Below are 27,145 nucleotides of genomic sequence, written 5' to 3' on the forward strand. Positions count from 1 at the left end.
CTGTTTATCAGGCTGCACAGGAGCAGTCAGAGGCAAGAGAGAAAACATAGTGTTCCCTTTTCAGAATAACTGGTTTCTCTTCTCTCAGAAGAGCTTTCTCATCTAATGTGGATCTGAAAACAGACAGAGGGAAACAATGTGAATAGTTTGCTTTAGGACCCTTGGAAGAAGAGAACTATATAGAGGGCTTTCCTCTAAGTAGTCAAGTCTTAGGTCAGGAAAGCTGATGTAAGAAGGTGAATTTCCCATCTCTGGTAGGTGGTTCTATACTGCTTAACCTGGCCATTTTAGACATTCATTGTAAGATCTACTACAGCTAGAAGAGCAACCATGGGAAATCATGCAGTCGTTTCTCTTCCTGTTGTGGTCTGAAGCTGTTTCCATCAAATTAGGTTAAATTAAGAGAAAGACTCAGCTATCAGAACATAATGAAAGAGGCTAAGAGTCTTACTTCAAATCCTCTAAAACTGTATTAGGTGGCTCAGTGGGTAGAGCACTGGGCCTGGGTTCAAGAAAATCTATGTTCAAAATACTAACCATGGGAGCTCCACCCCACCCCATCCCTGAGGTACTTCCATTCATGCAGAATCAACACCAGAGATGTGTTGATCAGAGAGTTATGTTCTCTCTCCAAAAGTAACAAGGGAATTCCTTTGCACCTCTGCCTCAGTTTCCTCATCTGCAAAATGGGGCACAGGATATTTGAAAAGTGCTTAGCACTGTGCTCAGCACACAGTAAATACTATATAAATTTTTATCATCGTTATTACTAGTGAGATGATTCAGCAAGTAGGTAGCCCAGTGGATAGAGCACTGGGGCCTGAAATCAGGAAGACCCAACCAAGTTAAAGTTCAGTCTCAGACACTAGGTGTGGGACCCTGAACCAATCAACCTATGTCTCAGATGCCTGTGTAAAGTAGGGATAACAATAGAACTTCTATTGGAGAGTTGTCATAAGGATCAAATGAGAATATATTTGTAAAACACTTAGCGCGATGCTTGGCAGACAATCAGCTGCATAAATGTTAGTTATTGTCTTTGTTAACATTGTTATTATTGTCTGAGTGGTCATGGACAAATTACTAACCTTTCTAGCTCATGGACGTTTCTCCAAGTTTATTTTCCAATTTTATAGGCTTATAGATTTAGAGCTGGAAGAGACCTTTCAGGCCATCCAATCCAGTTCCCTTAATTAATCAGGAAACTGAGATCCTGAAAGATTGACTTGCCCAAGTCATACTATGCTTAAGGCAGGATTCAAATCCAGATTTTCCTAATTTGAGTTTTAGATGGCCTTCAACACTGATTGGAAGGTGTTCCACTCTGGGATATTGACAAGAACAAAAGAATAGTCAGTGGATTCAGAGAAACCTGACAGGTCAGTTATGCAGAATATAACAAAGAATTGAACTCTTTTCCTGTCCTGATATTTCACCTTTTGGAAATATCTAGAGATTTCCTCATCTGTACAATCAGTCGGACTCAATTATTACTAACTTTTAAGGTCCCTTCTAGCAATAAAATTGTCATAAATTGATTTTCCCCACTGACATTTCACAGGCACCAAACAGATACCCAAGGGTAAGAGTCTGAGTAAACCCTCCCTTTCCCTCCACCTTTGGTCAGCTCCATCCCCACCATCCCACCCCCAGCCTTAGGCCTGAGTTTGCCTCGATGTGAGTTCATTCTGAATCAACACCAGAAGAGTGTTAAGAGAGCTGCTTTGTCTCTCCAAAAGTAACAAGGAAATTCATTTGCAACTGCTGAGCCAAAGAGAATGAAACAGCCCGATCTCCTCAAGTGAATAATACTGGATTTATTAACTATTATTCTGAATAATCTTTCTACAAAACAGCCTCTTTTTCCAAAAGAGTATGGGTGAGTCACTTAGCCCCACAGACAGATCAATACCTAGAACCACTTTGGGACCAGGGATTTGGTTTAGTTTACAATGAAAACAGTGTAGTTTGGAAAGCAAAACATTTTAGGGAAAGCTGCCTGCCTACATTGGGCCAAGTAGCTTGGGAATGATGCCCTAAAGGAGAGAGGGTGAGGGAGATGATCTACCTCCATTCTGTAAACCTTGGCCAGCCAAGAGGAGAGATTCTGGATACCTAATTGTGGTGACCTTGACAAGTTCCAAGCAAGGCTATGCCTTAGCACAAAGCTGTAGGAAAAGCAAGCCAGCCATAGATGTTGCACAAGTAAGACACACAAGTCGGCCCTACAGAGTTATGTATACACAGGAAAAACCTGCTGTGGTTTTTGAGAAATATCACTTTCATCAAGCAATCTCTCAGCAACTCTGAACTAGCAGGCAACCAAGGCCAAGGTGACATTTGACCCAAAAGCTACATGTCCGCTATGCTGGGAAAGATTGGGTCAGCTTCTGGGACAGTGCACTTGCCTGAGCTTAGTTGTGGTTTAAAGATGAGACAAAAAATTATATTCTTGTACTAAATATGAAAATTAAACAGTCAAAAAGGGAGCAGTTTAGCAAGCAAGTAGCAGAAGGAAGCAGTTTGCAGTTGAGCTGTGTGGTTCATCCACCCCCTGAAACTATTCTGAGATAGAATAAGGGTCTGAAAAGAAGCTGGCAAAATTTGGGGGGAAAAGAAGGGAGAGCAGCTGGGGAGACCCCAATTTTTGAGGAGGGAGTTGAGCGGGAAGCTATATTTTCCAACATGAAATTCTCTGGAAATTGAAGCTAATATTTTAGAAGATATAGAGGAGGGCAATTTTTGCAGTAGGAGAATGAGAAAAATCAGGAAGCAGGAAATGTTACACACAATATTCCCAAAATCTTGTCAAAGATTCTGTGCCCCCCCCTCCAGATAGATTAGTTAGAGGGACTTCTTTGAGTCCTCGTTTCACCACAACAAAATGTCTTCAAGTAGCTGGATGACACACCCCTTCCCCAAGAATAGAGAAAAAAAAAAAAGTATTCATAGACATTAAGACATCCAAAGCTTGAGGGATGGGGAAAATGTCCATGGAGTGGATCAAGAGCTTAATTCAAATCTTTGTCCAGTCATATATACCCAGTCATATGTAAGCTCAGGCAAGTCACTTTAGACTAAATGACTCTTAAAGTCCCTTCTGGCTCTGCCTCTATGACCAATCCTTTAAAATGTTTAACCAGACTGAAACCTCGAGGCCAAGCTGAGAAAGGAACATGACAGCCACTAGGGGGAATCAAAGATCAGATCCTGAGGACCAGGTAGGACGGAATAAGGTTAGGTACCACCATCTTGGAGACAGACAGTAGCCTGTGGTTGGGCTGGTTTGGGGATCAAAGCAAATAGTATTTGAGGTGTGAAGAGCCTTCCTTCTGGAAAGTAGACTTCATTCTCTGCCTCCAAGGGTCACTGGAGTTCAAGGGCCAGGTTGGGGGGGGGGGGCGGGGAAGGGAAATGGGATTCCGGGAAAGCATATGGACCAATACAAAAAAGATAGCTCCTCACTCCCTTTCCTCTGCTGGTTCAGAATGAGAGATCAGGATCTCCTTTCTTTCCATATGGCACTTCTTGATAAGAGTTATCCACCTCAGAAACTGTGGGGTGAAAAATTCTCATATTCCACCAGTATCACAGATTTCTAAAAATCCCAACCCAAGGATGGAGGTTGTATTCCCCAATTTGTACTCAGAAAAAGACCTTGCCACCCCCATCCACCCCCACGCACCCACAAATCTTTTTCATCAGCCTGGTAGCAAAAATTCCATCAGCAAAGTCTCTCTGGAAGGCCTTGAGCCTCCACAGGGTCCTAGCGCCTGCCTATAAACAGGCACGCTAGTCTAGGCTAACAAAAAGAGAGGGCAAAGAGTGAGGGAGGAAGGAGAGGGAGGAGGAATAAGGAGGGAAGAAAAGAGAAAGAACCTTTTAACCACCTCTTGGCAGTTACTTCTGACTCACTAATCTGTCGGTAATGGGGCTGAAATTGGACCACGTCCCACGGGGGTGGTGATGAAGTGGGGGGTCAGAATGGCATAACCAGTAGGTTTCCTGTGGGGTTCAACTTCTAGCATCCGTCATCGCTCTGCCCTCCATCTACAGCCCAGCTAGAAGCTGCAGACTTTTTAGCAGCTCCCTTCCAGCTCTTGCGGGAGTTTGATGTAATTTAAACGGGGACCTGCAGTTAGTGTGGGCTCCCAGCTTCACTGCTTCTTAGTTTAACATCACAAACACTTCAGTCAATTATCTCCCTCGCGGAGCTTCTATTTAGAGAGACATTGTCAAGGTTCTTAAACCTCAAATCAAGCCTGCTGCTTTCTGCTAGATATACAAAGCCTCCAAATGGGAGTTAGTTGAAAGTGAAGGGAAAAATTAATCAAAGCCTTGCAACCCCATATCTAAAGCACAAACTGATAGGAACACCTTCTGTGCAGGTGGTGAGAGAGGGGGAGTTTGGGGCACAGGGGCGGAAGAACACTAAGGAAGCATTTTCCCTTTAAGTATCTTAGAAATAAGTAGAGATATTTGAAGTGGAAGATTTGGGGAAATGGGAGTATAAAAGGCATGTTAACTATTAGAAATCTTTGGATTCCATTATCTCAAAAACTCAATTCAGACCCAATAAAAACTAAAAGGTTTAGTTGTTTCCTCCTGATGGGCTGTTCAGTACTAGATTGTGGATGTTTGAGGGGAATAGAGCAAAAAAAGTTTGGGAAGGTATTCAGGTATTCAGGGCAGTCTGGTGTTTATGACAGTCCCCTCACCCCCGCCCAGGGAAATCAAACCTTGGGAAGGACTACACCTAGCCTACAAACAGGGCACTGGGCTTGAAGTCGGAGACACCTAAATTCGGAATTCATTTCAGATACTTATTATCTGTTCGTGAACAAACCACTTAATCATTGTGTCTCTTTCTTCATCTGTAAAATGAAAAGGTTGGAGTTGATGGCTTCTAAGGTCCCTACCACTTCTAAATCTATGTTCCTATGGTATAAAGAATGTTAGAGGACAATAGCAAAAATTCCTAACTAGGTGTTTTTCGTTCCTGGCTAACTACTTTTGGGGGAAAAATACTCTTTCATAGTCATTAAAGATAGAGTTCTCCCCCTCAAATATTCATAATAAGTGACAGAATTCAGGTAGAAGTCTTTCGTCCTGCAGGTCTCTGGACATGCCCCTCCCTTTTGTTCTCCCCTTGCCCTGGCACTGGGGCACCTCACTATTGGTGCAGCGAGAGAAAGGACTATCACAGACCTACCTGAATCAAGCTTACAAACACCTGGGTCAGATGGCTGCCAGCACTCAGAGAAAGCATTCTCCCAATCTCTCAAGATGCTGTGGTTGCAGCACAGAAAATGTACTGGCATTTCTAACCGTTTGCATAAATGAACGCTAAAGGTTAGGGAGCCAGCAGGTGCAAAGGGAAACACATGGGATTAAGGAATAGAAAGCCTTAGGTTTGATTTCTGACTCTTTCACTACCTGTATGAATTGGGAGAGTCATTTAATTTCTTCTGGGTCCTGGTTTTTCATTTATGAAAGGAACAGATTGGAACAAATGTGCTCTGAGATTTTTTTTTTCAAATTTAACCGTCATTGATTCTAGGTCTCACTAACAGGCTAAGACCCTCAAAGTTACTATACCTTCAGGTTAATGTAGATCGTGGGCCCTGAGTCTGTTGGGTACTAGTTTTTCTTCTCCTTGCTTTTACTGACTGCAAAAGGAAGAAAAGGAAAGGAAAGAGCTGGCCCACTGGATGGAGGTGAAAAATCTAAACAAAATGTAAAGGTGGGCAGGGATGGGGTTGAGTGGGGGGAACAACGGGGCGTGGGAGGAAGGGAAACTATAGTGCAAGCCCCTCAGGGGGACTTAGAGGCCAAGGCCTCTCTGGTGGATGACTGGGGTAGAGAAGCAGACCTGGGAGTTACAGGAAATTTGGATGGCCCTATAAGGAGGAGAGCAACTCTGGCCCTTGCAGAGGTGAGAGGATCAACAGGGAAAAGGAACTGGGTTGTTTTATGGATCCAGCACAGGAGAACTGGGATTTGGGGAATCTTGGTGAAGCGCCCTGGGGCCTCTTCACCGCTGGGCTTGCAAGACCACTGCGTCTGCCTCGGTGCCCCCCTGCCAAGGGGTCTGCTGGCCAGGCAGAGTGAGGGGCAGCGAGTCAAGCTCCTGCTCCAGCCCACCGTCTGACCCTTGCGCCTCCCCCACTAGGCTGGGGATGTCCGGCGCAGTAGAACGGCGGCGCAGACCGAGACGGCCTCTCCCAGGACCGCCCTCGGGATGGGGAGTAAGCCCACCAGGAGCCTTGATTAGGGCCAGAGCCTTGCCTTCCAATAGCTCCTGCGAGCGCCACCTCCCTGTGCCCGAGGCCTGAGGGGAATTTGGACGGGGGAGCTGAGCTGCCGCCCGGACCCGCGCAGCCTCCTCCTCGGTCACTGAGCCTAGAGCCAAGCTCATGCTGCGGCCAAATTCGGGCCGCTCGTTGCCGAACGATCTCTGTCGGCCCGAACCTTTGCCCCCGGGGCCTGTTTCACCCCCATGGCCTCCAGCTGCCCGGGCGAAGCGGGCCAGAAGGGGCCGCGGAAGGCGGCGAGGGCTAGGCCGGCGACGCTCGGGGCTGGGCGCAGCACTGGGCCGGCCCGGGGGACTGTCCGACGTAGAGCCCCGGGCGCGGGCGGCCGCCGCAGCAGCAGCACGACCCCACGGCCCCGTGAGCGCTTGGACACAAGGCCCGTGGCCTCTGGCGGCCGCGAGCTGCAAAGCTGTGAGGCCCGCGCGGTTAGTGCGGTCGAGGCGCAAACCAAGGCGGCGGAAAGAGCGCACCAGGAATTCGAGCACGGCGCCGTGGCCACACGCGGCGGCCCACATCACCGGGCTATTCCCCGCCGAATCGGCAGCCTCTGGGTCGCCGCTGTACTGCACCAGCAGCTGCACCGCGTCCAGGTGACCCCGCTCGCAGGCCAGGCTCAGCGCCGTGCGGCCCCTCTCGTCTCGCAGGTTCACGGCCGCGCCCTGTTCCAGCAACAACCGTACGAAGCGGGATCTGAGCGTGGGGTCGGGCAACCCTACAGCCACCATGAGCGGCGTGCGTCCCTGCTCCGCCCGACAATCGATGATGCTACGGTCCAAGGCATCCAGGACAAAACGCGCCAGGTGCACCTTGCCAGCTTGCATCGCCTCCAAAAAAGTACGAGTGCCCGCCCGAGGGCACAGATCCTTTGGTTTCAACATACCCTTGGTCCCTTGCTTGGCCTTGGCGCTTGAGGAGGTGGGTTCCGCGCCCCGGAGCTACTCCGGAGTCTCCTTAGAAATGTTCAAGGTACCGCTGGGCCTCGGGCCTGCTGCTGGTGCTCCACGCGTGGGTGGGCTTGGCCCAGAGCTGGTGCTCCTGCGTTTGGGACTTGCCAATCAGATGTCCAAGGACTCCTGTCGCAGGTCCTGGGTTTCCCACAAAGCTGAAGATTTTTTTCTGGGGTTCCCGTTGCTTGCTTTTCTGTTTGTGAGAGGGATCCCTTACTCCTCACTGGTCTCGGACTCCTTGTCTATGCTCTCTACTTCTCTGGCTCCCGGACTTCACGCGTGGATATTTCTGCTCCACGCTGCTCTCACAGCCAGTACCTGGCTGTCCTCTAGAAGGTAACCACAGGTCCCGGCCTCCCCTATTTGGCGTTCCCCGCTACTTTTCCTGTCCCCAGGTGTTTGCCAATCCCATACCTGGGGCCCTCTCGCAGCTATTCAGGTGATCGCGTCTACCGTTTCAGCCTCCCTAGCTTCCCTGCTGAAACAGCGGAGGAGGCAATGGGATCTCTTCCAAAGCTGGTGGGGAGCGCTGCTCCTCAGGCTGCTGGCGCCGCCGCTGCTCTTCCTCCCACTCGTGGGGGGGTGGAGGGGGGTGGAGAGGGAAGCCGCACTGGGGCGCCAGTTACTTAGGGGATTAATTGGCTCAAGAGCAGTCGAAGTCACCCCGCCAGGAATCCGGGTTTTACAGTCTCGGGAGTAAGGATAGAGTCGGACTCTCCATAGTAAAGTCTCCTCTGGAACTCGAGGAGGGTTCCAGGACAGGGGAGCGGCGCCCAGCGCCCCACTGGGGGATCAGAGCTGAGGATCGACTCCTCCTATCTCTCCGCCGGGGCTGAGACGGCGGCTGTGAAACCGGGGGCGGGGGGCGGGTGCTGCTCGTGGGGGGGCCACTGGCACTGAGCAGCTCCAATCCCAGATTCCAGAGTCTCAGCCCCTCTGCCTGCACTCCACGGCGCCTGAGTCCCACCCCCTCACGCTCCTTGCCTGCCCCCTCCGAGGGCCTGGGGGTGGGGAGGGGTACAACTCAGACACCTCAAGCGGCGAGATCCATCCTCCAGACCGAGTAGAGCAGGAGAGCGCCACCCAACACCCCGGTACTGGGAAGACTAGGAGAGTGACCCGTTTGTCGGCAACTGAGTCACCAAAGGGGAAGAGTCATTTCTCTAGGATTGGGTTCGTTTGTAACAGATTAGAGTTAGAACTGAAAAGAGCTGAGAGACTTGGGGCTGTTCGGGGAGGGGCTGGGGAAAGGTATAATTGAGAAAAAGAATAAAGGTGTAATGTTCAGTTCGCCTGCCGAGCGCTCCGCCAGAGTCGTTGACATCCCCACACACGCATATAATCACAAGCTTCTCAGTACACGAAAACTAACACTCATGAACACATACGGTTTTCTTCGGCACACGTTGAAGGGCGAGCGCATGTACACACACACACACACACACACAGACACACACACACACACACGGCTGAATTCTACAGCCTTCAACACCTTCAGCCTGAACACCCCCAGCCCTCCCCCGCACAGACTCTCTTCAGGCTGCAGGAGGATACAAGGAAGATGCCTCCTCTTTCTTTGCGCACATTAGCTGCTCTGGGTTTCTCCCAAGCTTCTGGAGTCCTGCATTTTAATCTCTGCTTTTCATATTATATAGAAAAAGGGTCTTGGAGAGTAAGGAAGTAGAACAGCATCCACAGGTGATTCAGTCAAGGAAAATACATTCAGAACTACCGGTTTCCGTCCCCCTCTCACACCATTCTCCCGACTGAACAGAGAAACAGTCCTTCTCCAAGCTCAAATATCTTCTTGAATCTTTCTCCTCCCTCTCCCAAACCCCAGCCTTGGTCTGGGAAAGAGGCTGCGGAAGGGAACAGGGAAGGGAGGGAGATGGGAATGAGGTGGAGGAAAGGGAGGATGCAACAGAGACATTAAGCACTGCTTCCTTCTATAAAGACCACTAACCTTTCAGAACCTCACTCTCTGACCCCAAACCTTCTCCCAGAATACACTTCCCCTCAGGAAAACTGGAAAAGGGAAAATGTAGAACACAGTTATCCCACTCTCAAACAAGGTTCAGTCCAGTTGGGAAGACTTGGCAGCCTGCAGAAGAATGGGGTACTGTGAATTCAAAAGTAACAAAGGACAAGATCCCTGACTCCTGAGAGATTATTATCTATTAGGGGGATAACTGTGGGCAACTAGGTGGCAAAGTGGGGAGTCCGGAGTTAGGAAAATACTGATCTCACACTAGTCTCTTACACTTACTAGCTGTGTGACTCTAGGCAAGTCACTTAATCCTGTTTGCCTCAGTTTCCTCACCTTAAAATGAGCTAGAAAAGAAAATGTCAACTCCAATATCTTGTAACCCCAAAAAGAGGTCACAAAGAATGGGACATAACTGAACTATTTGAACAATAATGAGGGGGATAACGATACAAATAAGTATAGAGGTATAGAGAGGTAAAGGACAGGTTCTTACCTGTCCTCAGGGAACTTAGGGTTTAGATGAGGAGATAAGACATATAGAGAGACAAAGGGGACTAATAATCCAAGTATCAAATGAGAGGATAGGTGTTAATAAAGGCTAAGGGAAAGAAAAAATACTGGTTGGCACAGGTGGTGGGGAAAGTCTAAAAGAGATTGGAATCTAAACTACATAGGGTCTTAAGGGATAAAAGGGATTTGGATAAATGGAAAACAGTAGGAAAAAATTGGCTCAGGAATCAGAAGATGGCAATTCAAACCATCTGCTTGTGTTGAGAAATTGGACAAGACACAGCCTCATTGGCCTTTTTCCTCATCTGAAAATAAAAAGGTTGTTCTAGATGGCCTTCATTCCCTTTCACTTTTTATACTATATGACTCTATGAAAGCTTTCCAGACAAATGGAGTAGCCAGAGGAAGGGTGATGAACCCAAAGCATCTTCTTGTTGCTGTTCAGTTGAGTCCAGTTCTTCATGAGCCTGTGGACCAAACTGTCCATGGTTTTCTTGGCAAAGATACTGGAATGGTTTATCATTTTCTTCTTCAGTAGATTGAGGCAACAGAGGCAAATAGCCCAGAGTCACAGCTAGTCACAGGCTGTATTTGAATTTCAGGCCCAGAACTCTATCAACTGAGCCATCTATTTGCCCGAGGCATCTTAGGATGACAATCATAAAACCAGTTAAGACTGTGGCTGACCTGCCAGAGAGGTAAGGGAAGAATGAAATTCCTGCTCATAATATGGTTTGGACTTAAAGAAAATGTGTGATAAAATGGGAGCTCAAAGGATATTATGTTTTTAAGTTTCCTATTTTTCATAGAGAATTTCAGTATTACATTCACCAAACATTTGGAAATTCCACAACATAAAGAAATGCCCCCCAACCCTTCTATTTTGTCAGAAGGTAAAACTTCCATATGCATTTGAATTCATCTCATTCAATTTGATAAACATTTTGAAGCACTTACTCCAAACGGGATACTATGTCCAGGATACAAAGATGAAGTCAGAAATGATCCCTGCACTGAAAGAAATTACATTCAGATAGGGAGATGTCATATATGACATATTGTGGTTAATGTGGAAATAATGGCTTGTGAGGAGACTTCATATTTATATAATGAATATCATCTTTCTTGCCTTCTCAATGAGAAGATGAGGAAGATAGAGGGAGGGAGAGAAATTGGAACTAAAAATAAAAATAAAAAGACAGGGTATAGTCCTCCACCCCAAACCCCATATATGTAATTATGTTAAATGACCATCATAAAATTTAAATGAAAGTGTGAAGAAAAGGGCCAAAATACCCCAAAAAATTTACTTCAAAATAAGGTTATCAAATATGGTGAGCTTGGAACCTGTGTTGGACCTCTAAACGTGACTACCTCCGTAATTTTAGACAAGTCATTTACCCTCCCTGTGTCTCAGTTTTCTCATCTATGAATTGAAGGGGTTGAGTTGGATGGCATCTGGGGTTCTCTTGAGTTCTAAATCTTTGATCCTAAGGAAAGAAGAGAGTTCAATATGAGATAGATGGCAGGGGAAAGGTCTTTTTCAAGCGTAGGGGAAAGCATGAGAAGAGTCAAAGAGACAAGAATGGCGAGATATGCTTCTAAAAAGGTAGACTAAAGCCAGATTTTGAAATCTTCCTATGCCAGACTTTGCATTTTATGTTTGTACACTATGTTTGCACTTTGTTTAGGAAGTAAATGGGAAAATCACTTTAGGCTTTGGGGCAATTATGGACAGTTGCAGAGAATCCATTTTTCTCTATTCCTCCCCTCCTTACCTAGAGTTTCATTTTCATTGTACCAACTCAACTTCCTCTCCAATTGTACCAGTCTTTACAGTAGAGTATGGGCTGGCCTACATGAGGCCTTTTCAAATTCTGGGAGTCTATGATTTAGTAATACAGTAACCTTCAGATCACAGTGTTTCATGATATTCCAAGCCTCTTACCTCCACCATCATTACTCAGAATAATATCCTGGAAATAGACCCCAGGGCCCTGTGTTATGTGACTGGCTTAGCCTGATAGGATAGAAGGTGTGTCTATATGCCAGAAGTTTCCTTAGTCACTATATATTTCCCAGCACAGCAATGTAAGCAGTGTTTCTGAGGACAGGGGGTTAGCTTTTTGGCAAATCTTAGGTATGGGACTCTGAGAAATCTCTGCAGTGAGCTCTGATCAGAAATGAGCTAACCCTCCATCCCCTTCTCATCTACACTCAAAATAAAACTAAAGTTTAAGGTCCATTGTCCTCAGTTTTGAGAATAGGACATTGAGACATAAAAACCTTTCCAAGGTCATGAAAATAGGAAGAGAATGAGTGTCTTTGTTTAGAACTGTAGGAAATATGTATTTGATTTCCAGTGTGGATGGCAAAGAAGGAAGAAAAAAGTCCAATGGATTTCCCCTGAACTCCATGGTCCTCCTCTGTTTAATGGACTATAGATTTAGAATAGGAAAATCATATACCCAACCTATTCATTTTACAGATTGGTAAAGTGAGATCCAGTGAATTGTTTACACCATATATATAGTAGAAGATACATTGGGTCTCTGGCAGTTCTAACCTACTCTGTCATATATATTTAGAGTTAGAGGAGGAAAACATCTTGGAAGTCATCTAGACCAAGCCCTGCTTTTTACAGGTGAGAAAATCAGGATCTAGAGAATGAAAGTCATTTTTCCTGGCATCACAAATATAGTCAATGGAAAAATAGGATTTGAACCTAGGTCCTGTGACTCCAAAGCCAAACTTCCTTTGAAGTTTGGTGAGCCTTTGGTACTCCTTCTTGCTCTTTAAGGGACTGCTTGGCTTTCTGTTCTCATTACCTGGACATGTATGCAAGCAAAACCTTGGAGAAGTGGCAGATTCTAAGATCTTACCCTAAGTTCTGACTGAAGAAATTATCAAGCCCCTTTTGTTAAGAGGGGCCCAGTGCTACCCATCCCTCTGGCAGTGCTACCATCCAGAAAGGCCAAGGCCTTTGGAGCCGGCTGCTCTGACTTCCCTGTGGGTACATTCTGAACCAAAAGAAATAGCAGAGCTGAAAAAAGCTGAGACTTTAGCACAAAGCAGAGGAGAAGCACAAACAGCCGGAATTAGAAGCTGTCGCTTAAGGGAGAAGAACGCTGACAAGGAGACAGAGCCTCAAGAGAAGTAGCTCCCCTTCCCCCTCCTTCTTCCATCACACTCCAGCCTCCCAGCCCTACCCCACCTCAGCCTCTTGGTTCCCCTTATCCCTGCTTCTCAGGCAGGGGGAAAGAGAAAGGCTTTTCAGAAGAGAGCAGCCTGTCTGAATGCCCAGCCTCCCCCTTTCAATCCAGATCCCTCAACCTGTTATGCTGCACTAGCTAGGGAGGGTCAGACCTGGGCCTTTGTAGCACATGGATAAGAGATCTGCAGAACAAGTCTGGTGGGGGGGAGGCTGAGTCATCAGGGACCACCTTGATTTCTTAATTAGCAATAGGACCCCAGAAAGGGAGTAAGGGGCTTTCTTTTGCTTCAAAAGGGGAAACTGAGGCATGGAGCAGGGGAGGGAACAGGTTGTCTTTTCCTAATCAATAAGCAAGAAATGAAACTTAAGGGTCTTGAACTCCATTATCTTGCTACCACCAGTCTCCTGCTTCTGATGCCCCTGGGAGACACCCTCCCCATCTCTTTCTCTTATCTTTCCCTGCAATCTGATGAAGACTAAATATGCTGACTGGTGCAAACAAGTGGCATGATTCTAAAATGGCCACTAGAAAATAAGAAAGTAGATAGCTTCCTTCATCCCTCAAAGAAATTGCCTAATGGCTTAACCCTGTGGAAAGAAGGCCCTCCCTTACAGAAGCTAATCCAACTTCTGCTGTAAAAGTGGCTGTCTAGATCCAACTTTAATCATTGTCATAGCCTGGGCTAAAGAAACCAGGATACCTCAGAGAGGAAAAAATAAGACAGCCTTTCCCCAATTCCTCTACCCAACCCCCCTTCCCCAACATCTTTAGACAGTTTGAGTCAGAAACTAGAAGATACTCTGATTCAATGCCATCCTGGCCTCTTACTCTGACCCAGCCCCACATGCTTAATCCCTGTTGGAATTCCTACCATCCTGCTCCCCTGAGCACCAGGAAATAAAATTAAGGTTTCTATCTATATACAGAGGCTGACTTCAAGAAAGGATGCTGGATATTTGGAAGGAAGGGTAAAAGAAAAAAGAATGCCATGAAAAGGAATGCTCCTGCTGCTGGAGGACAGAGCTGAGAGATGTAGTTGCTCTGAGGTAGATCATGGATGAATTTAGTACTTGAGGCAGGACCTTCTCTCCTTGCTGGGGCGAGAAAGGAAGAGGGATGGCAGGTAATTAATCCACTGAATCCTGTATAGTTTTAGATCCAGAAAGGACCTTTGATTTGCTGTCCAGTTGTTTCAATCTCTTCTGACTCTTTGTGATCCCATCTGGAATTTTCTTGGCAGAGATATTAGGGTAGTTAGTTTTTCCTTCTCCAGCTCTTTTTACAGATGAGGAAGCTGAGGCAGATGGGGCTAAATGCCCTGTCTAGGGTCACACAGCTAATAAGTGTCCAAGGCCAGATTTTAACTAAGAAGATGAGTTCTTGACTCCAAGCCCAACACTCTATCTATTTCAACACCTATCTGTCCTTAAGGAATCTTAAAGGACCTCTAGTCCAAACCCTATCCTCTGTCTCTGACACTTTCAAGTTGAAGAAACTTAGAAATAGCCTATTAAATCATTTGCCCAGGATTACATAGAAAAATGACAGAGTTAAGATTTGAACCCAGGTCCTCTGACTCCAGATCCAGAGCTCTTTCTACCACATCAAAGCTGTCTATTAGCTGCAGCGCTGATTTCATCAAGCCTGGATTATAGAGATGCATATCCCCAGACAGTCAGGCAGGCAGTCGATAAATAGTAAGTGTGCCATTAAGTGATAGTATGTTCTTTCTGTGTGCCACTAAGTAACAGTAAAACACTTACTATGTGCCACTAAGTGACAGTAAAGCACTTACTATGTGCCACTAAGTAACAGTGTTTACTGTGTGCCACTGACAGTAAAGCACTTACTATGTGCCACTAAGTAACAGTTTTTACTGTGTGCCACTAAGTGACAGTAAAGCACTTACTGTGTGCCACTAAGTAATAGTAAGTGCTTTCTGCATGCCAGTAAGTAATAGTAAGTGTTTACTGTATGCTTCTTGGAAATACAAAGAAAAGCAAAAGGCAGTCCTTGCTTTCAAGGAGCTCACAATCTTATTTATTCCGTTTCCTAAAGGCACACTGCTAACTCCCTTATGAGGGAGAGGCAAGAAACAAACAGCCATGTACAAACAAGATATATCCAGGATAAATTGGAGGTAACCAACAGCAGGAAGGCACTAGTCCGAGTCAGGAGATGCCAGTATTATGTTCAAGGAACAATGCCACTGGATAGAAGAATCTAGACAAGTGCAGCCAGGTTGGCAGTATCCCTGAGACCAAGGCCCCTGGAGGATGCCCCTTGTTTGTGTACTTTCCTGTACCCCAGGTGTTGCCAGCTGATGGCATCCTCTGTAACTGGAAGCCAAGAAAACAACTGCTTCCTGGCATTCCCCACACTTGGGATAAGCTCTTCCCAATCAGACCAAGAGAGCTCAGAATAGCACAAGGCTCTCAGAGGAAGACGGAGCAAGTGACAGCCCACAGCAACCATCATGGGAAGTGGAAATTGCTGAGGTTCTCATCACTCCTTAGGATGAGACCTTTATGGGTCAGGTAATTCATTAGTTAGGATTAATCTGATGGCAAGGATACAAAATCAGAAGAACTGAGTTCACATTTAAGGTCTGCTTTTGGGGAAGTCAGTTTCTGATCCTTAGTTTCATCTAAGAAGTTGGTATGATTCAGGAGGATCATTGATGAAAGAATGCTATCCATCTCCTGGCAAAGAGGTAATATCGGTTTTAGATACTCTCAATATGGGAATCTTGTTTTGCTTAACTATGGTTTGTTGCAAAGGCTTTTGCTTTTGCTTTATTTCCTAGTGGGGAAAGGGGTAGTGGCAGAGAGAAAAAATACTTGGTCACAGGAAAACTTTTAAAATTCATTAATAAAAAACCACAAGGTTGATCTCATTGATGTTCCTATGATTAGTATATGCCCTTGTGAGAGAATAAGGTCCTGACAGAATTGATTAGAAAAATGGTAATTAGAATAGAGAAGGCAAATTATAATGGGGAAGGGACATGGAAGTACTAGAAAAATTGTGTCCATTTTCTAGTTGTTTCTTGGATGTACTTCTTGAGAGAAGAATTGGTTTCACACACAAGTCAAAAGAGTGATTACCTACAGCAACGTTCATGGTATGATTTGAGGGGTGGAAATAGCTGAGATTCTCACTATTAACATTATCCCTTTATTGGCTTGGATAAAGCATTGACAGAGATTTTTTTCCTGTTGTATTTTTGTGACAAACATTTGGTAGTAAATTTGCTTCCAAACCCAGAGAAAAGACACTGCCTGCAGGATAACTATCAAAACTGCCCCCAAGGAAAAGCCCTGGCAGAGGCGGTGGGAAGAACCCTTCTCTTCTTCCTAAGAAAGGGATTCTCTGGAGTAGCTATAGTTCTTAGAGCTATAAGACATAACTTGAGGTTTTAGGGTAGAGTGAAGAAGTGGAGAGAGTTTATCTTTTATCAGGAACATTCCAGCCCACCTCACAATTGAGTCATCATCCTACTGGCTCCTTGATCTAGAAAAGAACCTTAGGCTTTAGTAGATAATAGCAGTCTTTAATGGAATCAAAAAGAAAACAAATAATAAATAATCTGAAATGATATGGGACAGAGAGTGACTCTTCCTCCCCAGTCTTGCCTGGCCACGGATGATTTTGCCCATCCCTCAGAAGCAGTTTCCTCTGATGGAGATTGTGGGGGTGAAGAGAGAGGAACCTTTATCTAAGGGCTTGGAGGCCTGTGAGTTCTATCATAGTTTCTTGAAGTCCATAGGCAAAAAGAAAGGATGGAGAGAGGTTGAGAGAAGGGGGGCTGCAGAATGAATGAGCCAGGTCAAGGGAAAGAATGAGATAATCATAAAATCTTATAGTTAGTTATCTTCAGGACAAGGGAGGTGAGGAGGGAAGGATGATCCGAGTACTGGATGAGCTCTAGACATTGGGGTTTCTTGAATCATTCATCTACCCCCTCACTGCTACCTCTTAGACTGTTTTCTGGATCCTAAGGAACCAAGGGGTCAGGAAAGGCAGGGTACTCCTTCTGAGTCATCCTCTCTCAGTAGGTGACAAGGAGAAAGGGATATCTGATCCTTCTATCCTGGGAAGAACCCTTAATCTGAAACAGTTCCAAGCCAGGAAAAATTCAATACAATTTAAGGATATGGATTCTGGGTTCACCTAGCAGGAAAGATCTATCCAGAGCCCAGAACTGGAAGGAGTAATCCTGGATTTTCCTTGAGAATTGACAACAGTAGAAGAGAACTAATTTGGATAAGGGGCAAAGACAAATAAAAGCACTTTGATTAACACAAGCACAATTAATCACAGAGGCTGGCTCTTCTGACAGATCCCAAGATCCATTCAGGTCAGAAATGTTCTTTGTCCCAGTCCTGACCAGTGCTGACTCCTAAGGGATTGTCCTCAAACTGCACCCCACCCTTTCTGCCTCTTGATCTTTGTCCCAGAGAGTTGAATGTGAGAAACTGTAGATGGGCCTGTTACAGCCCCCACTTCCCTCTGGCTACTATGTGCTCTGTACTCTGTACAGAGTACTATGTACTCTGGACTCCTTTTATGTTAAAGGAACATGGGCAGGTATCTCAGTGAAACAACAGGGTGTGAGGCTTATTTCCTAGCTGAAGTCCTGCCTCATCCCAGAATAGGAGGGGAGAGCTTTAGATTTAGAGACGGCTATCTAGCTGGGAAGAAGCTTCGTTTGGGCAAGATGTCTCCTCTGAAGGTTCCTCTACAACACTGGGGATCTCCAGCTTCTTGTCTTGGTCATCTTGGGGGAAACTGAGGCAGCATCTCACCGCCTCCTTCACCTTAGCTTCCAGGCCCTTCATCTGCTCCTCATATTCAGACAGTGCCTCTTGCTGGAACTATAGGGACAACATAGAGCAGAGACTAGATCAGAGAGAGAGAGTGGTCAGATGCCCCATCTTTTCACTTTGCTTTACTTCCCATCACCCTAAACTCAGACTCCAACAATGGAATAAGACAAGCCTCAGCCTGTTATGACCTCCCATAGGCCTAAAGGTGCTATGGCACCTTGCACAGTCTTTGGAAACACTACACCTGTGGGAAGAGGAGAACTGAGCCATCTTTCTACTGGCCCCTTGATCTAGAACAGAATCAGTAAATAATACTGGTCTTTAATGGAGTCAAAACACAAATTGTAAAGAAGATTTCAGTGAATGGATATGGAGGAAAGGAAAAAACCAAGAAAACAATATACATATAACCAAAATGGTACCAGGAAAACCACACAAAGAAAAATAAATAAATAAAATAAAAGGAAAACCACACTAAAGAAATCATCAGTTTAATGACCAATCTTGACTTCAGAAGACTAATGATAGAGTGAGGACTACAGGTGTGGAATGAAGCATATCTTCTTAGATAAGATCCACTCAGATAATTTGATTTGCATAATTGTACTCCCTCACACCCCTGAGAGAGGGGTGGGTGTGAGGAGATTATCCCAATGTAAAAAAATTGTTTCCAAGTATACTAATGGCTATAATCTGTTTAATGTGAAGCCCAGAGCCCCAGAACTTTTCCCTAAGTGTCCTAAGACAGGATTATTATAGGGCACCTGAGCTAAGACCACTGAAATTAAGGTGGAGGGATAAAGCAAGAAGCAGAGCCTTACCTTTTTCTCCTTCTCCCTAATCTGCTCCAAGCAAGCTGCCTGTTTTTCTTCCAGCCTCTCCTGGTGTCTCTCCAGGGTCTCTGTCATCTAGGCAGTAAGAGGGGTCCCCAAGAGGAGACCAATGGAAGTCTCAAGCCCATTCTCAACAAGATCCATTTGGTTCTCCTTCTCCAGTCTCCAATTCCCTCCTAATTCCCTGGTCTCAGAAAGGCTTCTCCTTCATATGCTGTTCCTCACCCACCCAGGAGGGCTGTTCAGAAAATAGACTGGTACCCACAACCTCTTCAGCCCAAACCAATAGAATAACTAAGCTTAGAACAAGGGCAAATTCTGAATATATCTCCCCTACTAATGTCAAAGACACTTGGAGAAGGGGAAAGGGAAAGATGAGTTTAAATTGATGTCTAAATGACTCCTAGACCTAGTCCCTCTCTCCATCCTTCCAGTTAGGAGAGGAGTAAGCTTGTGCCTACCTGGAACAGAAGTGGGATTAGATTTTACAGGAGACTACTTGCCTGTTTGATGATGTGAACCACTTCCTGTATATGTGAGTTGTTAATTTCTCTCTTCAGTCTAGGAAAGGGAACAGATGAGGAAAGTGAACAGGAAGATTCTATTGAAAAGGAAATCCTACTCAGGTGAATCTGAGATTGCTTGGGGAAGGGAAACATCCCAGGATGGGCAGGGATAAGTCCAAAGGATCTGGTATCAGTGTCAAAAGAGGGAGAGCTAGGAACCCTGGCTCCTCCACCCTCACCTCTCCTGGGCCATCTTGTCACTGGTGATCTTGCTCATGGCCTGAATCCGTTCTAGCCTTTTGACTTCAAGCTTCTTCTTCATTTCTTTGGTGTTGCTGCCAGAGGAGAGAAGTTATGATAGTAGAGTCAGACCTGAGAATCTTGAGAGGCAACATGTCATAGCCATGTTGGATACAAAGTCATGATGACCTGAATTCAAGTCCTGCTTCAGACACCCACTATTTCTGAGATGCTGGGCAAGTATTATAACACTTTGTACCTCAGTTTCCTCATCTGTAAGATGGGAGAATTGTACTCCAAAGATCCCTAAGTCTGAGCTAAATGAATCTATTTGACTTCCTAGAAAGAGAGAAAGAATTTACAAGAACTGTTACTGAGCAAAACAAGAAGAACCAGAAATACAGTGTATCCAGTAACTGCAAGATTGTGCAATGATCAACTATGAAACACTTGGGCGTTTCAGTGATCCAGGACATTTCCAATAAGCTTTGTATAGAAAATACCATTGCATCCAGAGAGAGAACTATGGAGAATGAATGTAAATAAGCACATGCTATGTTCACTTTTTAAATTTTTCTTCTGGTTTTTTTTGGTGGTTTTTCCCTTTTGTTCTAATTTTTTTCTCCTAACATGATTCATAAAGAAAAGTGTATTTTTAAAATTAATGTACCTGTATAGCCAGAAAACAAGAAAAAAAGAAAAACAAGAAAGGGGGGCAGGGGAGAACACCTGCAGCATCTTCCATCTTGGCCTACCCTCCATACCTTTCTGCAGACTCCTTGAGAGCTTTAAGCTCAACAGCTTGTCTCTCCTGGGCCAGCTCCATCACTTTGGCGATTTGCTGTGGAAAAGAAAGTACAGAGAGAAGAGCTTAGAGGAAAGACTTTCCTACTGATCCTCCCTGTCCTTAAACACTTGCTGTTGAGGGAAAGAAAGGGAAATGACAGAGAATCATTTCAGTTAAGGGAGACCCCCTCATACAAGGAAAGAACACTGGATTTGGATCAGAGGGCAAGGGTTCCAGGAATCTCCACTCCAGCATTAACTATATAGCCTTGGCCATGTAACTTCATTTCTATATGTCTCAGTTTCCTCATCTGTAAAATGAGGAATTAAGTAAATCTGTAAATTGAGTTAGAGCAGGAACCACTCTTGTGGTTGAGACAATTTTTCTTTTTTAGAATAAAATTTTTTAAATGTATAAAATAAAATACAAAAGAAGTTAATTATATTGAAATACACTTGTCAAAAATTTTTTTAAAGTTTAAAGTCCAAATTAATACCCTAGACTAGCTGATCTCTGAGGTCTCTTCCATCTTCAAATCTGTACTCTTATTCTGGGAGCTGACATCTGGGTAATATTCCTCCCCTTGGACTACAATGTTTTCTGATACTTGGGGGTGGAAGAGGGGTCGACACAGATAATCTATCTTCTGGCAAAATGGCCTGGTGGGTGCCATGTCTTCTAGTGGCCTTCAGCAAGAGGACCCAAATGCCAGGCTTTGATTTCCCAGGATTCCTGGTGCATATACCTCTGTGCCATGCTGTTCCTTGCGTTTCATGATGCTTTCATACTGCTCCTCTCCTTGCTGGTACAATTCTGTCTCCAGCTTCTCCTTCAGCTCTCGAATACGTCCATCTATACTTTCTGGCCCCTCCATTGGCCCCTGCCCAGCCTCACGGGTGTCCTCCCAAGGCAAGTTTCTACAATGTCCAAAGAAATGCAAGACATTGAGGACCCTTTTCTGGGTTTTCTAAGCCCCCGGTCAATGTCCAAAGTAGAGGGGATCAGCAGCCTCTTCTATTTGGATACAGAGATATAAGAAATGGGACCAGGGATCCATGGATCAGGTACAAAGTCCATCCTGACCGTTACCTCTTCTTCCGGGATCCCTTTGTGACAGACAACTTCCTGCATCCACCTTGGGTGGTCAGTTCAGACTGTAAGCAGGCATATTTTTGCAGGAGTTCTTCCCAGCGCCGGACTCCCCGTCTTTCCAGTTCCCGAAGCTCCTTTTCCTGTCTTTTCTGAAGCTTCAGGAACCCTTTCAACTGCTGTAGCTCCTCCAGGCTGGCTGTCTGAGGTTCTGTGAAACCCAAGAAGGATGGATGGGAGGTATGGGAGGGGAGACATATAATTTGTTACAACATATAAGGGAAGAGAGGGGCCTTTTTGTGTCTCAGTGAAAAGCCCTTCTGCCTAACATTTTAAGAAGGAAGGAAGAAAGGAAAGAAGGAAGGAAAAAGGAAGGAAAGAAGGAAGGAAAAAAGGAAAGAAGGAAGAAAAGAAGGAAGGAAGGAAGGAAAGAAGGAAGGAAGGAAGGAAGGAAGGAAGGAAGGAAGGAAGGAAGGAAGGAAAGGAAAGGAAAGGAAAGAAAGAAGAGAGGGAAGGAGGAAGAGAGGGAGGAAGGGAGGGAGGAAGGAAGGAAGTTAAGAATTATTTCTTTGATTAAGCATCTACTATATGTCAGGCACTAGGACCAATCAGATGCAGCACTTTACAATTATCTTATTTTGTTCTCACAACAACCTAACAACTGAAGTAATCCAAAGGTAGAATGGACTGCCTAGGAAGTGGAGGATTCCACCCCAGAGTGTGGAGGAACCAGCTTGAAATGGCATTGGGTAATCAATTATTAAATTTTCAATGCAAGCATTTACACCTCAGAAATTGCCAAATGATAAAGATGAGAACTCAGTTCCCTATTGTGTTGGTTGTATAGACTGAAAAAAGTGATAACAAAAATATTGATAATGAAAATTAAATTCAAAAGTGTCATTTACATTTTCTTTTTTTGGATAAAAATTAGCCATTTAAAGCATTAAACATTTAGCCACTGATCACACACACACACACACACACACACACACACACACATACACGTCTTCAAGCAAAAATTAGATGATCATGTGTCAGGAGCACATGGTAATTCAGATATTTCAAGTGGTTCAGGGTTTAACTAGATGGTTACTGAGACCCATTCCTACTGGGAATTTGTGTCTATATTAATATTTTATAGTCTCTTTTATCTTGTAAAGATGTGTCCTGGGTTGTGTGATTCCCTTCCTCAAGGGACAGACAAAGCTATTATTGCAATGAGTGAGTGTGAAGTAGAGTGGTAGATTCATTCTAGTGAATCAAGGTTGCTCTGCAGAAATCCTTTGAAACCAAGCATCCCCAGTAGAGATCCTATTGATCGATGAGTAAGATAGAAATTAGGTGGAAAGAAAAGATAAAATTTCACTAGGAGAGGAAGAAAAAGGAAATCAATAAGTGTGGTGGGTTAAAACCAAACATAGCCATAGGAAGAGGTAGGTGGTCAAGCTTAGAAAGTGTCTTTCAGAGGCAAGGTGGTGCCTTGGACTTGTATTCAGATGATCTGAGCCCTGCCTCGGACACTTACCAGACATTAGACCTCGGGACTAAGTTTTCTAATTGATGAAATGTTAGATTTGAACTAAGTGATCTCTAAGGTTTCTTGCAGCTTTATTTTTCTATGGTTTGGGCCACTCAAGATCAGAGTTGAGAGGGATGGAGTTGCTAAGGACTCAGCTTGGGAAGTAGGTTACAGCATCCCTGAATTTTAGAGTTGGCTGGGACCTCAGTGACCATCTAGGCCACTTCATTACTGAAAGGAATTTCCCCACTATCTGCCAACAATAATGGCAGATAATAAATGGTCAGAATAGTTTAATGTAAGGAGGGAATTGGTCCCTGCCCCACCCCAGACCCCATCATAGCTGATGTAGCTGACGTAGTCACAGAAAGCCAAGAGCAGATAACAGAGGTAATGGTGTGTTAATATGTAAACCATAAAGACCTCCTGCCCCCACTGAATAAATTTCTTCTGTTTATGGGCTTGAAATTACATGGATTTCTTCCAGAACGATACCTTTCCTCTTGTAAATAAAAATGCTTGTCTGAATTCTGTATAGCTCAGATGTGGCAAGGAAAAGCAATGGGATTCTGGAAGCTACAGCTATCTCTAATTGGTAGTGCTTTATATAGCCATCCTTAGACCTCTAACAAGATGGATTTGGAACTTCACATTGTAAAGATGACCCCTCAAAGAAGGGAAGACTTAGGAGTAAATTAATAATATAATTTGTCAAGCTTAAAATGGTATATAAATCTCAGTTATTATCATTATTACTAGAATCTTTCATATTCCTCACAAACCCACACTTTCTTTGTTAGGGCTATCCCATTCTCCTGATCTAAGGACATTAACTTTCCTTTTTGGGAAGAACTAGAATCACTAGGAACAAAGAAAGAAAGTGGGGAAAGTGGTCCTTAGAATGTCTGCTAAATCTCAGACTTGACCCAGATAGATTTATTAATTATATTTTTAGAGCTAGGAGAAATCTCAGAGTCTATCTAATCCAACTCCCTTATCCCCCACCATTTTATATATGAATAAACTGAAGCTGTGGAGATTAATGAACTTCTCGGGGTCACAACTGAGCTTTGATTTGAACCAGGTCCTTTGACCCCAGAGATAATGTTCTTTCCTCTAGACTAAGTTGCCCCTGACTCAGAATTCTAGCCTTAAACTTTTTCTACATGCAGGAGGCCTAGCTTACCTGCCGCCTCTTTCATTGCTTCTTCCTTGAACCAGGTCACAGCTGCTGTAAAAACCAAAGGAAGCAGGGCTTTGAAATTGTCCTGGCTTTCCTTTTAAGGAGAAGATTTGGAACTTTCTTGGGTCTGGCCTTTCCCCCCTTCAAGGTTTGGGTATCTGACCTGACACTCTAATAAGTGTCAGATCCCAAAGGTTCCTTTCAGCAGCATTGGGGAAACAAGTGTTGTATATCCTCTGGGCTCATCTAAATTCCCATAACTAAATATACTGACATGATGGATTCCCACTTATATGTTCAGGATAGGGATCAGTTTTTTCGTTTTATTTTTTTCCCTCTCAGAAACCATTCATATCCCACTGACCATGCAGAAGGGTGTCTTGAGAGATAGTCACTGAACAATCACTTATTAAATATCCAATTCAGGAAATCTTAACCTTTTTATGTCATGGACCCTTCTGGCAAAGTAGAGCCTATAGGCTTCTCAAAATAATGTTCTCAGGTGCATAAGGTAAAATAGGATTACAAAAACAATTATTTTGAAGTACAGTTATCAAAATATTTTTTTAAATAAAGTTCACAGCCCTAGGTTAGGAATCCTAGTTCTGATTTATGCCTAGTACTACATTGGGCACTCAAGATACAGAATTTAGTTAACACATACCCTCTGGCTGAATAGAGCTAACAGTTTAGTAGGGGAATAAGGAACAAACACAAATAGCTATACTGTTTAGTATTGTATTCTATATTGCAGAAATGCAAATAAAAGTGCTGCTTTCTATCTAAATGAATTAGGGGTTATAGGCTCCTGGAAATTTTCAGGGAAGGATTCATGGAGAAGGTAGCATTTGAGTTGGATTTTAAAGGAATTCAATGAGCAGGAGTGGGCAGAGGTCAAGAAAGAGCATTCCAGTGTGAGCCAAGCCATGGAAGTAGGAAAGCACAGGATACATTTAGGGGATAAGTGAGTAGTCCAGTTTGGCTGAAGGACATGGTACTCAGAATGAAGTAATATGAGAAAAGAGGAACAATAAAGTAACCCCAGCCTAAAATCTTACTGAAATCCTGCCCACCTGACCCTTAGTACCTGCAGGACCATTGGGTGATGGGGCCATAGAGGAACCTGCAGAGATGAGGGTCCCATTGGCCTGGCCCAGAGCAGAGTTTCTGAGTGGCAAAAGCCTCTGTTATAGAGAGAGGAGATCAAAATAATCAGCACGGTCATAGCCACACTGATGCTCCCTTTTCTCAGAAGCAGGATGCTGTTGTTTCCCCAGGAGTGCTCTACTATTGGGAGGGATAGAGAGAGAGCCTCCACCAAGAAGCCTCTTCCCATTTCCCAAGACCCCCTCAACCCTCTCTCACCCCCAGTGCAAGGGAACTCCTTTAGGGATTGATGGTTTCCCCAGTTGAAACATCCTTCCTCTCCCTCATTCCAAGACAACAAAAGCCCTTCTGCTTCTTCCTACTCAGTACCAGAGAGAACTCACGTCAGGGGGGTCATCCCCAGTGTCCTGCAGCTTTACTGATTTCTTGTCTTGTGCATTGAAGAATTTGATGGGGTTGGCAAGAGCCACAGTCAGATCTAAGGGCACAGGGAGACATTTTAGGTCTGTACAAGAACAGAACTGTGATCCCTTCTGTCTCTACTCTTCCTCGCTCACTAGGGCTACCTCCCTAGGCTGCCCCAAAAGAGCCAGGTATATAATCCATCCCTTCCCTGAGGGAGCTGGGACATAAAGCATGATGGAGAAGTGGAAAGGGAGGAGAGTGTGCTTTTTTCCCACAGGGAGGCGACCAACTTCCTTGCCTTGCTTTCCTTCCTATGATCCCCACCACCCATCAAGATTTTGAGACTTAGAGGATCCTACCTGCCCAGGTATCAGGCACATAGTCTTTCATTTCCAGGAAAACAAAGAGTGCAGGCATAGTGAGGGGAATGTTGCTCTCGCTCCTGAGGCACAAGTGGTGGTATCCTGCCAGAACATAGGAGGGTCTTAGACCAATGGCCTCTAATCCCTCCTACACATCCTGAGGTTAGTCTCCTGAACAAGGTATCAGGCTCTTGTTTATATCAAGGTAGATTCAGTACAATACCTGGCACATCATAGATGCTTAATAAATGTTTGTTGATTGATCAATTGGCCAGGATAGACTAAAAGAAGCAGCATAGCTTTGTGGAAAGAACCCTACTACTGAAATCCCAGGACCTGGATTCAGATCTTGACTAATAAAATAAATACAAGTGTGATATTAGGGCAAATCACTTAATCTCTTTGTGCTTCAGTTTCCTTATCTGTAAAATAAGGGTATTAAATTAGGCGACCCATTAGATACCTTTTAATTCTAGATCTATGATTTTTGGCCAGTAAGACATTCAAAGATAGTGCAGTTTAAATTATAGAGTTTCTAGATTAAGCTTTTTTTGTGGATCATGGATCTCTTTGTTAGTCTGGTGAAGCCTACAGACTCCTCAAAATAATGCTTTTAAATAGTTGAAGCAAATGTTACAATTCAGTTAGAGGTTGTTGAAAATAGAGATGTATCTTTTTCTCATCTAAAATAATGAATCCCCTGAAATTACCCAAGACTGTAGATCTTGCATTAAGAATCCCTGAAGTAGTGAAGAAAGTAGTGGGCCTGACTCTCAAAGGCCAGGGTCTAAGGCCCAGCTAGACCCATTATTTACTGGATATATCACTCCAGATAAATCATTTAGACTCACTATGTTCATCTGCAAAATTGTACCTCTATTATCTCCTTCCTGCGGTTGTGCTAAGGGGCTTTGTAAGTATTAAAGAAGTGGGATAAATGTGAAATGTTATTCCCTGTTATTACTGAGAATCATCACGGCAGAGCAGATTTAAGTGCTAGCCTTAGAGCCAGCCTGGATTCAACGCCATCTCTAATACATTCTGGCTGCTGACTTTGGCCAAGTCTTCTCAGGATCTGGTCAACTGTGTGATGCTATGAGCTGCAGATCAGCCTTGGTAGATGGGGCCTTTCTCATCTGAGAACCCCCTAAACCAATGAAATCACAGTCCAATCCCTCCCTCTTTCCTTCTTATTCCAGAATAAAAAATTCCATTGCTGTTCCTTTCCCTTCTTTTCTAAGCACTAGAAATGTTGGTTAATCTACAATCAGGTTCCTGGACAAATGTCCATCTGTCCTCTGAGACTGTC

At 44.5% G+C, this 27,145-nt stretch overlaps 2 protein-coding genes across 5 annotated transcripts in view; both read right to left on the bottom strand.

The window, feature by feature from the left end:
* Positions 1-1,665: 1,665 nt before the first annotated feature.
* ANKRD63 (ankyrin repeat domain 63) lies at positions 1,666-8,519 on the bottom strand. Its single transcript, XM_031952085.1, has one exon. It carries the CDS (start codon positions 7,190-7,192, stop codon positions 6,035-6,037), a length of 1,158 nt encoding a protein of 385 aa, XP_031807945.1. The 5' UTR covers positions 7,193-8,519; the 3' UTR covers positions 1,666-6,034.
* Positions 8,520-15,891: 7,372 nt separating this feature from the next.
* The window catches only part of PLCB2 (phospholipase C beta 2), a 41,932-nt gene continuing 30,678 nt past the window's right edge, over positions 15,892-27,145 (bottom strand). The window contains exons 23-33 of one of the 4 annotated variants that reach the window (XM_012546220.3): positions 25,834-25,938; positions 25,453-25,547; positions 25,050-25,146; positions 23,966-24,007; positions 21,258-21,468; positions 20,914-21,085; positions 20,146-20,222; positions 19,381-19,476; positions 19,139-19,196; positions 18,624-18,710; positions 15,892-17,850 (exon numbers count right to left, since the gene is read on the bottom strand). In XM_012546220.3, the coding sequence (XP_012401674.1) occupies positions 17,650-17,850; positions 18,624-18,710; positions 19,139-19,196; positions 19,381-19,476; positions 20,146-20,222; positions 20,914-21,085; positions 21,258-21,468; positions 23,966-24,007; positions 25,050-25,146; positions 25,453-25,547; positions 25,834-25,938 (1,241 nt within the window). In that variant the 3' untranslated portion in view covers positions 15,892-17,649. Of the gene's footprint in view, positions 17,851-18,623; positions 18,711-19,138; positions 19,197-19,380; positions 19,477-20,145; positions 20,223-20,913; positions 21,086-21,257; positions 21,469-23,965; positions 24,011-25,049; positions 25,147-25,452; positions 25,548-25,833; positions 25,939-27,145 lie in introns of all 4 variants that reach the window. The other 3 variants (XM_012546213.3, XM_023500494.2, XM_012546223.3) reach the window with 3 other exon arrangements.

This window comes from Sarcophilus harrisii, chromosome 2 (assembly GCF_902635505.1).
Source record: "Sarcophilus harrisii chromosome 2, mSarHar1.11, whole genome shotgun sequence".
Lineage (NCBI taxonomy): Eukaryota > Metazoa > Chordata > Mammalia > Dasyuromorphia > Dasyuridae > Sarcophilus > Sarcophilus harrisii.